This window comes from Gymnoscopelus braueri, assembly GCF_963280865.1.
Source record: "Gymnoscopelus braueri genome assembly, chromosome: 16".
Taxonomy (NCBI): Eukaryota; Metazoa; Chordata; class Actinopteri; order Myctophiformes; family Myctophidae; genus Gymnoscopelus; species Gymnoscopelus braueri.
Window position 1 is genome coordinate 316,342 of NC_137616.1, and position 12,564 is coordinate 328,905.

The 12,564-nt window shown below is 44.5% G+C and overlaps 1 protein-coding gene across 1 annotated transcript; it reads right to left on the minus strand.

Annotated features, from left to right (window-relative positions):
- Positions 1 to 8,048: 8,048 nt before the first annotated feature.
- On the minus strand, positions 8,049 to 9,344 carry LOC308102712 (NADH dehydrogenase [ubiquinone] iron-sulfur protein 2, mitochondrial; the record flags this gene model as incomplete). Its single annotated transcript, XM_080452543.1, has 1 exon — positions 8,049 to 9,344. The coding sequence occupies exon 1, from the start codon at positions 9,309 to 9,311 to the stop codon at positions 8,049 to 8,051; it is 1,263 nt and encodes a 420-aa protein (XP_080308669.1). The 5' UTR covers positions 9,312 to 9,344.
- Between the last annotated feature and the right edge of the window lie 3,220 nt (positions 9,345 to 12,564).

Below are 12,564 nucleotides of genomic sequence, written 5' to 3' on the forward strand. Positions count from 1 at the left end.
CTTTGGTGAATGGTGATCCTGTCAAGCTGAATGACCTCCATCTGACAGACATGTTTGTATGTGGTCATACGACACTTCAAACCATGTCTTTGACGTGGCTGTTCATCATCAGTTCCTCAAAGCAGTCTGCTCCATGCCTTGCTACTGACTGATGGTTGTCTGAACTCCACTCATCCCAAGATGTGAAAGTATACAAATAAAGCAAACAAGCATGCACACCGAGCTCTGGTCTGACGTCACAACAGAAAACATTGCCTAACAACGGTGATTTGCGCTGACGTTAACCGCAACAACATCTACAGTACTTTCCATCGGCCATGTTTGCCGGTGCGGAGTGAAATTGGGGTGAAAATGTCCATATTTGAATATCATATGCCAATATGCAATGATGTCAGGCATGTCCAATACATATATGGTCAAATCTGCATGCCCTCCACCAACAAGACACTACCCGTTAGTTTAATGTAGGGGGAACGCCATGGAAAAACTGGCTGTCACGGCTGGTGACACTTCATGGTACGTCACAAGTGACCTGTATAGACTTCACAGCATCACATTTGAACAGAGACGCGCCCTATATGAGTACGAAGTCAAAAGGGTTAATCGACAGCCAAGCGAGGAAGGGTTAGGGGCACCAGTCAAGACCCCCAGTCGATCGGCGGCATGACCCTCCAGGGGAGACCCTCAATCGGGACCAGATACCTCCATACCCTAAGACCACCTCCTCAGACAACCATTCGAACCACACAGATCCGGCACGGGGCGGCCAGGTCTAACTCCTCGGCAGGCGATCACCCTCCTGACAGGTGCAAGGCCAAATTGTTCTGAATAACGAATGAATAGCAATCGCTTGGACACTGCAGTTCCAGAACCAATGGCCAGAAATACGCTTCTGACGGGGCGACCGAGTATATGCCCCCCGGCATGACGGAGATGATTAAGTTTGTGAAGGCCACCCCCATCGATCAGAAGGCCAAGAAACTACAGGATGGAGGAATGAAGAAGCAGGGAGGAGGAGACCGTGGCCTGCAGTCGCGATGGAGCACATGTCTGTCAATGATTGTTAACTCTGACATGCCTGGAGGGAGAAGAGACTGAATGCTGTATGAACAGGAGACATCGTTGAGGCAGATGGAAGCGAAGCTTGTGCAGAGGAAGGGTGGTATCCAGCTATCTGTGACTTGCTTTAAAGAATCCTCTTTCTTTTTTTAAAGGAGGACGGCGTCTACCTTTATATGTCTATGTTTATGTCTATGGGGCATGTGCGTTTGTATGTGCCTCGACGGAGTGGTATCTGCGCGCCGGTTGTGGTGGGCCGGTCTGGGCCAAAATGTCAGGGCTGAATTTTGTCCAGCCCTGCCATGAAGTGATCATAAAGTTGTGTGTGTGTGTGTGTGTGTGTGTGTGTGTGTGTGTGTGTGTGTGTGTGTGTGTGTGTGTGTGTGTGCGTGTGTTACAATAATTAAGTGTGGCTGCCTGCCAATGGCAAAACACTTGTAATTGTACTCCTGTCTACGTGTTCCCTTTATTGTAGCTGATATACATTATGATTATAAAGTGACAAATCGCACAGAAGTGCAGAAATAGATCAACCACTTCCTGTTGAAGAAGAAATTCAGTCATTTAAGTTTGAAGTGGAAAGTGCTTTGTCGTGTAAAATAGGTGCCAATATACCACAGCTTCACTTGCACTTCCTCTCCTTACAAACAGACAATTGCACACTATTCCACGAAAATACGTCTCTGTATCCTTATTGGCTACAGCAGGGGTTGTCAAATCTCTCCTCTCTTCTCCTCTCCTCTCCTCTCCCCTCTCCTCTCCCTTCCCCTCCCCTCCCCTCCCCGCTCCTCCCCGCTCCTCCCCTCCCCTCCCCTCCCCTCCCCTCCCCTCTCCTCTCCTCTCCTCTCCTCTCCTCTCCTCTCCTCTCATCTCTCCTCCAAGTACTTACAAGTAATCAAAGGTTAAAACACTTAGTGAGCGACAGGCACACTTAAAATGTCTTAGAAATGTTGTTTCTAGTAATAGATCTGCTTATGTACGTGTTCTCTTTATTGTAGCTGATGTACATAATGACAATAAAGTGACTAATCGCACAGAAGTGCAGAATCAGATCAACCACTTCCTTTTAAAGAAGACATTTAAGTTTGAAGTGAAAAGTACTTCACTTGCACTTCCTCTTCTTACAAACAGACAATTGCACACTATTCCACGAAAATACATCTCTGTATCCTTATTGGCTACAGCAGTGGTTGTCAAACATTTTCATGTCATGGACCCCCAAATTAATATGTATTTGGCCACAGACCCCCTCTGAAAATGTGTTGTGCCAGGGACCCCTATACAATATTTGTGTAGATTTGTGTTGTAAAAGGTTTCAAAATCTAAATATTTTTATAGATATTATTATTATTATTATTATTATTATTATTATTACTATTATTATTATTATTATTATTATTATTATTATTATTATTATTATTATTATTGTCATAAAATAGCTAAACAATCCATTTCTACGCACATCAGCCCAAATACATGTCATGGTCCAGGTCCATGGACAGTTCATTCGCAATCATTACAAAAAGAGTGTAGCAGTGTACCTTCAAATAGGTAGTATTTTAACATTAGTATTTATCTGATGAAGGTGGCTGTTGTTTGGGCTATTTCAATGGAATTCGTCCTAGGTTGTCAGAAACAGAATGATCACAACACCGTCACCAAGTCCAAGACAGATGGAGTTTACTGGCCAGCTCAATAACAGACATATATGCTATATGGTATATCTATATATATATGCTATTCCTTCTGTAAATGGGGTGTGGTTGGTTGGTCAAAGATGCACACAGGAATGAGTAGGAAAGTTGTCAGTGTTAAAAGGTCATGTCAGTCCAGTCGCTGTATAGGTCTTATACCATAAGAAGCGCACACCTCTCTCTCTCATCTGATTAGGTAAAAATAATGGCTTGATCCAGTTGATCCAGTTGTCACTGTGCCTGCTATGTTATTGTCTCCGCCAGGCCGAAAGGCATGGCGAGAGAGTATGTTTTACCCCCTGTCCGTCCGTCCGTCTGTCCGTCTGTCCGTCTGTGGACAGCTAATCTCCCGCACCGTTGGCTTGATCGCAGCGAAACTGTGTACACACACTCCCTGGATGCCAATTCAGAACCTCTGCCCCAATTTTTTCACATGGCCCTGTTATAGCGCCACCAGGAGGCCGCTTTTTGCAAAACACATTTTTTCACAGTACTCCTACAAAATTTGTCCAAACATCACGCAAATCGGTACACAGTATTTAATAGTCATTAAACGAAACGGGTCTTTTAGATTTTTCATATTCCATCCTGATTGGCTAAAAATGCTTCCAAAGTTTGCAGGACTGCTCCATTTTGAACAAAATGCCTCAAATTATGAACACAGCATGTAATTTCCGTGAAACTTTGCACGCACATTCCCACTATGCCGAGGAAGGAAAATACCACTTGAGATTTTTCTAATCAGCCTCAAGGTGGCACTATAACAGCCCGATTTGTGTTTTTACCTATAACTGCACCAATCTGTGTAAAACTGTATGCGCACTCCCTAGAGGTCAAGAAAAACCCTTTGCCCTGCATTTTTCATATCTGCCTTTTATAGCGCCACCAGTAGGCAGACTTATGTAAAACATATTTCTTTACATTACTCCTTCCAAATTTCACGCAAATTGGTACACATGATCTCTATAGTCATGTGATCAAGACGGATCTGTTACATTTTTCATATTCCATCCCGATTGGCTAAAACAAAATGCCTCAAATCATGAATTGCTGTGCAAGGCCTAAGAAGAAATGGCACCCTTTTCACATTGGCCTATTATAGCGCCAACAGGAGGCCACAATAACCTACCTGACCTGGCGGAGACCTGTGCTCCGAGGAGCACTTTTTCTAGTTCGTTATATGATGGTTGCAGTGACGTGTAATTGCGCATGACACATGCGTGCCACACATGTCTGTTTGGTTAATATTTTATTATCGGACTTTCGATTGACTCTCTGTCCGTCAATGATTCACTGTTTGTCAGGATAATAATGATTGGATCCGTTGAAATCATATTCAGATGTGCATGCTGCCTGCATATAGATAGATAGATGGACAGAAAGACATATATTCAGATGTGCGTGCTGCGTGCAGATAGATTGATGGACAGACAGACGGACGGACGGACGGACGGACCACCCACCCTGTAATAGATACAGGAATGCTTGCTGTTAACACTGCTATTATATCTGATAAGCCTAACCAGCATTTATTTATAACAATCCCTGCACTTCTATGGTAATAAAAATAATTGAAACTGCATCTAAGGCTAAAAGCAGCTCCAAAGTGGTTGAGTTACAGGGTGATTAACATTAGAAACAGTAGAAAATCAGTACAAAGCATATTGTAAGTGTGCTCAGTGTTACTGTGAAACTGGGCCTGAGTGGGCCCGGTCGAGTTTTTGAGGGGCAGAAACGCTTTTACATTAATTAATTATATCAATTATACGCGCGTGCGTGCCGTGCGTGTGGAAGGAACTAGGGGGGGAATAGTTATAGTATACCCTCCAAAAAAATCTAGAACACACCACAGATAGATAGATAGATAGATAGATAGATAGATGTGTGTGTGTGTGTGTGTGTGTGTGTGTGTGTGTGTGTGTGTGTGTTACGGCCGCGGGCGTTTGACAGACAAACAGACAGACAGACAGACAGACAGACAGACCCAGGCCGTTGGAGCACACTCACACCAAAAATAGCCGATCAACAAGCTCACAAGTGTGAGCTTGTAGATCGGCTATTTTTGGCAAAGAGTTATCGGTGTAGAGGGGAAAAAAAGAGCAGACCACGTGTGTAATTACGCACGGAAAACTCCGGCTTGATATCGTTTGACATTATAATAAATTATAAAATAAATTATAATAAATTCATGACTGATACACCGGAAAATATAAACTTGACAGATCATAGAAACATTAAAATTATAAGAATTCAAGTAAAATGTACAGAGATCTGGCCTGATGAAATCTCAACGCAAAATATGCCACAGGTCAGTGGCGGGTCTGTGGCGGGTTTTTGCGGGTCGTGGTGGTCAGTGGCTGTCAGTGGCGTCTGTGGCGGGTCCGTGGCGGGGCGTGGCGTGTCCATGGCGGTCAGTGGCAGTCAGTGGCAGTCAGTGGCTGTCAGTGGCAGTCAGTGGCTATCAGTGGCAGTCAGTGGCAGTCAGTGGCTGTCAGTGGCTGTCAGTGGCAGTCAGTGGCTGTCAGTGGCTTTCAGTGGCAGTCAGTGGCTGTCAGTGGCAGTCAGTGGCTGTCAGTGGCAGTCAGTGGCAGTCAGTGGCAGTCAGTGGCTGTCAGTGGCAGTCAGTGGCAGTCAGTGGCATGGCGCGGCGGAGGCGCCCCTCCTGGGCCCAAGTGGCCCAGGAGTTCACCCAAACATAACAGCTGATCTTCTATGCTCGGTGCGAGACACCATTGTGTGACGAAACATAAATAAAGGCATGTGTGAGAGAGAGAGAGAGAGAGATAGAGAGAGAGAGAGAGAGAGAGAGAGAGAGAGAGAGAGAGAGAGAGAGAGAGAGGGGGGGGGGGGGGGGGGGAGAGAGAGAGACACCACTAATCTGATGGGACTAGTAGAACGACATTTTAGCATGTGAAGAAGGTGATGTGGTGAGCACAACGAGGACTATGCCCTCCTGGTTTCTATCACAAAATGGTTCAGAATGGTTGTTAGCTATCTGAAGAACATTAAACAGCAAACTGCATGGTGTGTTGCAAGTAATTATGTCTAGATATCTAAGTATGGCAAACTAATAATAATCCTATACTATCCTAATTGATTGATTACATGCTTATATTAACCACTTACGCCCTATTTTATACTTTAGTCATATGATTATGTCACACAAAAAATAACTATCTATAAGCTCACAAGTCAGTGTCATTGTGATGTGGTGTGTCCTTGTAGATTTGTTGTTTTTGCAATTAATGAACATTTCTGCCAATAATTACATGACAAGTGTCATGCATCTTTCCTGTTGCCCAGGCAGCCCATATGGGCTTAAAGGACATTGATCAAAGTCAAATATAATGTTTCAGTTATTGTTATTGCTTTTACTGACCTTTCAAAATGTTCACAGGGTCATACTACATAGCTGTAAACAGGACAAATCTTGGGTCTGAACTAGGCTTGAAAAACAACTCTCTGTCGAGTCCGACATGGCTCCCTGAGGTCCTGTCATTTCATGATTTATTTATGTTAAATTAAAAACACTGAATTATTTTGCTGTTACAATAAAACAACTTATTTGCATACACACAGTACGCAAATTACAGCCTTTGCTATGTATAAATTAGGCATATCCTGTTATGCCATCCTCATACAGCCTATAGATCTAGCCTATAACAGATGCATTATCAGATTTAAAACTAAAGTTCTAATTACATGCAGACACATTTTTGCATTTAATCATGTTCATACTTCACCTTGGTCATATTTGGTATTAGGGCATATACGTTTGTATGTGCCTCGACGGAGCGGTATCTGCGCACCGGTTGTGGTCGGCCGGTCTGGGCCAAAATGTCAGGGCTGAATTTTGGTCCCAGTCCAGCCCTGCACACACACACACACCCACCATTTTCAGTCGTCACAAGTCACTAAACATTAACAGCCCCATTGTCACTAGCCTGGGACCAGACAAATCTGCGAGTGCAAAAAAAAAATTGCACTCTGCGTTTTGGGTCTGGCACCGCTCCATAGAGAATCCAGCTTTAAACCAACTTCGAACGTGGCGTAGCGTCCGTGCTACTTCCATGTTGCATAGCAGTGACATCACTGTCGAATCCTTGGTATCTTTATCCTAGCCTTTCAACGTGTGTGTTGATCAGCGCCGTCAATACGCGCTGTAGTCTTTCACGGTCGTGGTAGTGAAACTAGTAAACTACTAAACTAACCACTAAACAGGATTATTATTTCATGTCAACATTCAAGTACAACTATCAGAAGATGTGACTCAGGTAAAGTAAGGTGCCACTCTGCAAGTTTAACTAAAGTTTTCCACCTGTCCAAAGTTGTTTCTGATACAGACAGAGCCTTCGGTCAAGACGATCATTAAGGCTAATACAGACATAAAGATTTTTTAATCATCCTATCCTTGTTAATATATCCCTCTGTGCTGTGTGCAGCTGTTGTCTGTCGTCCCATAAGCCGGACGGATAGCAGCTTATACTCGATTCATTGTCTACTTCCAAGCTATTGTCCCATTGCGGGACGGATCACGCCGCAGCACACTTGGTCTTCAACCAGCCAAAATGTTCACATGTCTATGCCTTTCTCCGCTCCCTCCATTGGCTCCATTGGCCTACAAATCAACCAAATGTATGGCACCCCGTCCCCCATATCTTCAAACCAACCCTATCCCAATCCCGCTCACTCAGATCAGCTAACACAGGCTGTCAGAACCTTCCCTAAAACATCCGGGACAACGCTCCGCATGTCCTAGACTCTTCTCCCTTCTGGTTCCCAAACTGTGGAACAAACTCCCCATTGCAGTCAGAACTGCAGACTCACAGTAAATTTTCGGCCGTAAATCCACCTTTGCCCGTAGCACTTGACCTAGCCTTGACGACCATGCAGTCTCGTGCATAGGTTCAAATGTAATTTAGATAGCATGTTATTTAGACAGCAGACCCTAAGTAACTCGACCAGTGACGGCTTGTCTTCCTACCTTTGCTCTAACGGTTTCAACTGTACAAAGCTGTGACAGTTTCCATTTACATCTGTGCTCTAATGCCTTCAACCGGAGTGTGACAACTGAAGGCCTCTCCTTCACTGATGTCCTCACACTGTGTGTAGTCGCTCTTAAGCTGAGCTCCTTGAATCTCACTTAATCAAATATGATGTCAGTTTTGCCCAAATATGGAGTTCCACGCAACTCCGAGTCCAGACTGGCCTCCAAGTACTCAGGTTTAATTTTCGGGTAATCATGGTAACCCAAACATGGACTTTTAAAGAGAAAGGAACAGATACGCAGAAGCTTTAACGGTCAACTTCTCCAAACACAATATCCTGTGTGCCAATGATGGCCACCACATCAGCAAGCATGTGTCCCTTGGCCATCTTATCCAAACCCGCCAAATGGGCGAATCCGGGTGCTTTGATCTTGCAGCGATACGGTCTGCTGGAGCCGTCTGACACCAGATAGACGCCAAACTCACCCTTTGGTGCCTCCACAGCTGTGTATGTGGACCCAGGAGGGACCTGGTAACCCTCTGTGTACAGTTTGAAGTGGTGGATCAGAGACTCCATGGACATCTTCATCTCAGACCTCTTGGGCGGGGCCACCTTGGCATCGTCCACCTTGATCTCTCCCTCTGGCATGTTGTTGAGGGCCTGGAGCACGATGCGTAGACACTGCCTCATCTCCTCCACCCTGCACAGGTACCTGTCGTAGCAGTCACCTCTGCTTCCAATGGGGACGTCGAATTCCACCTCGTCGTACTTGTCGTAGGGTTGGGACTTCCTCAGGTCCCATTTGATGCCCGACCCCCTCAGCATAACCCCACTGAAACCGTAGTTCAGGGCCTCCTCGGCGGTGACGACCCCGATGTCAACCGTGCGGTTCTTCCAGATGCGGTTGTTGGTCAGCATCTCTTCCACCTCGTCGATTCGGATGGAGAAGTTCTTGCACCACTCGTAGATGTCGTCCATCAAACCCAGGGGCAAGTCCTGGTGAACGCCGCCGGGTCTGACGTAGGCAGCGTGCATCCTGGCTCCGGACACCCGCTCGTAGAACTCCATCATCTTCTCTCTCTCTTCAAACATCCAGAAGAAAGGGGTCATGGCGCCAATATCCAAGGCGTGTGTGGTGATGGCCATGATGTGGTTCAGGATGCGAGTCAGTTCGCCGTACAGCACTCGGATCCACTGTGCTCGCGGCGGGGCCTGGATGTTGAGCAGTTTCTCCACAGCCAGAGAATAGGCCTGCTCGTTGCACATCATAGACACGTAGTCTAGACGGTCAAAGTAGGGCAGTGCCTGCAGGTAGGTCTTGTACTCGATGAGTTTCTCTGTGCCGCGGTGAAGCAGGCCTATGTGAGGGTCACACTTCTTGACAGACTCCCCACTGAGCTCCAGCACCAGACGCAGCACACCGTGAGCAGCAGGGTGCTGTGGACCAAAGTTGATGGTCAAGTTGGAGACCTCTTTCTCCACGGGAGGATCTTTGTCATTCCACGGTGGTGGGACCCATTTCTGGTTGAGGGCTGTGGGGTACATCACTGCCCCGGAATACTGCTCCATCCACTCCACGTCTGGCTGCCATTGTTTCTGCCTGTTCTGTAGCACAGCACAAGCTGGGCTCACCACAGAGCTGTTTAATATGAGTTCTGAAGGACGTCCTAATCTGCTAAGCAACCTCAACATTGTGGCCGCCGTCTTGGTTCTAATGGTTTTCTCTTCGTATCTACCTGCTCCATTAGCTACAAACAGTCCTCTGTTTGTAGTGAGATCTGCCCCTCTTTACTTATATCCTCACACTGTGAAGTCGCTTTTAAACCAAGCCCCTCAAATATGATCTCAGCTTTGCCCAAATATGGAGTTCCACGTGACTCGACTGACCTCCAAATACAGAATTATCGGGTAACCAGGGCAACCAGATATCAACAAAACATGGACAGTGTGAGATGCCTTTTTTTAAGGCCGTCCCAAGATTTGTTTCTGTACAAGAATTACAAAGGCCCTAAAGGGAAGGGGGCGTGTCCTAGCCAGACCATACAGGAAGGTGAATGATCCAGGTACCTCGATGCACATATTTCTCGTCTCCCACTTGAACTTCCACAGTCCAATGCAATGTATGGCATATCATACACTACACATACAGTCTACAGTATGTATGAAATATCAGTCATTCTAGGGAAGCGGTTCCCAAACTTTTTAGGCAATGCACCCCCTTCTACAGTATATCCCAACCTAGTTGACGCACACCAATGCCCAACAAAAAGTGGGGAGAATTTGAATATAAAGTGAACTTTACTGTGCTTGCACACAATTAACCATACATAGGCTATAAATCATAGCAGCAGTCATTAAATAAAATATAACACCCTCCTTTTTCATGACTGATCATTTTAGATATCCCTCAACCGGCCCAGACTCTTCCCCTGATTTTAACCAGTTATGCATATTTTAATTAACTAGATGCAGCCTTCAAACCTATAGTCCTATGTTGCGCATATCAGAGCAATGGCCACCGAAGTATGGCCATTTGAAGTGTTAAACACTGCTGTAACACTGCTGCCGTGGCCCATGTGTGCAATGTAGGTTTGTTGGTGACCACACGTGGCGGGCGGACGGACGCCACACGTGGCCCCTGGTGTGGCCATTGTGATGGCAGACCCCTGAACAGTGTTTTTGACGTTTGTTACATTTGTGACATCCACCCACCGTCCGCCCGCCCACCAGGGCTGGACTGGGACCAAAATTCAGCCCTGACATTTTGGCCCAGACCGGCCCATCACAACTGGCGCGCAGATACCACTCCGTCGAGGCACATACAAACACACATGCCCTAATACCACCACTTTTATTGAAAAGCATCCCATGTTCTGGAGTTCTGGAACCTTGAGTAAAATAAATGATAATTACACGCGACCCATACATAACTACACAACCCATACATATGATAGTTAGCCTACAGTACTCACAAACAAGCAGTGTGTGTTGTGGCAGCAAGCTAGCATTAGAGGTTATTATGAATGAGTGAAGTATGAACATGATTACATGCCAAAATGAGTCTGCACGTAATTAGAACTTTAGTTTGCTAAAGTATAGAAAACAAGGGTAGGCTATAATGACCTGACCATGCATCTGTTATAGGCTAGATCTATAGGCTGTATGAGGATGGCATAACAGGATATGCCTAACTTATACATACAGTAGCAAAGGCTGTAATTTGCGTACTGTGTATGCAAATAAATTAGTTCATCTAGACACTTCAGCTCAGGATTAACCATTTACCATTTATTAACCATTTACCATCATTAACCATTTACCATTATTAACCATTTACCATTTATTGCAATGCTATTGCATTCTGTTTGGCGGTGTGACTCTGCTCATGTGATATTAGAGTAGAGATTCCCTGCGCAAGCATGTCACAGATCCGAAATCACAAACCCCCCAGAGCAGAGCATAAGATACAGTTTTACATAAACATAACATTGAACCTTCAATGCATAATTAAACTACCACCGTACAATCCATAGAACCATGGTACAATCCACAGAAACATCCTATTAACAATATGAATTAAATGCCACAGGGAGGAGGCCGGGGAGGTTTGAATTTGTAAACCAATAGCTGTACAACCAGCTGAGACATCTAAGCACGAATGAACAGTGAACAGAGGGCTGCTTAAATGAACCGCCTGAGATGCACTGTGGGTGTGAGTTAACTTGTAGCGAATGAGAATGACGTGAGGTTGAACATACTGGGAGTACGTATGAATTAGCTAACGAATGAATGGGGCGGGGAGAGTGAACGTAGCATATAAACCTCCTGCCTTCCATCCCTACATGAACTATCGTTACGCTGAATTTCATTTAGACACTTCAGTTGTTGTTACTGTTCATTCAGTACCAGGACTTGTCATGACAATGTTTTTATTTGCTCCATGTTCAACTATAAACTACACTGTCCCAACACCAAAGACTGCCATATGTAAATTATTTCAGGGTTTGACCATTACGTAATGCTTTTGCACAAAGTAGGTTTATAATTTGTTTTCATTTTTGTTGGCCTTAAATATTGCTGCTGTTCCTCTATCTATGCAGAGCTAGTTTTGTTTTTGATGGTTGTTTACATCATTGGAAAGCCTTTTCATGGCCATGTTGAGATCATATAGTTTAAAATATATTGAGATTGTGTCTCTAGAACTTGAACTGAAGTGTCATCCTGAAATGTTTTTTAAGTGAAATTTCACTTAAATAGAAACTTAAATAGAAACAGTGCGACTTGAATATAAAGTTAAGACTTATTATCTGATCTCTTATTTGATCTCTATTATCTACAAGTACTATGTCTTGTGAAATGTGATATATAACCATAATGCCATTATAAACTACTACAAGTTGCACTGTTTCAGCTGGAAGTGAGATTCCCCATTCTAGTGAATGCAGCAGCCTAGAGGGTGGAGCCAAAAGTACACCGTACGTATGTCACCGATCACATGACCTCAACAATCAATTCTCCAGCTCTAGGCAACATAGAAGTGGGGGGAACTTTTTTCTTATTTCCACACAACAGCTTTAAGGTGTGTTAATGACATAGTTCAATGTTGAAAATGAGTGGTAATCCCCTTTAATGGCATAAGCACAACTTATTTTTTACTTGTTTCCCACTTTTTTAAAAACAATTGTAGCCTACTTTGCATTACGGTTTAAGCACAGATCATATTCCACTGTATGATATACATATTTAACTTGAACCAAAAATAGTTAGGCCTAATGATTGAACCATTTTGCAATTACAATTGTTTTTAAGAAAAACAGAATGG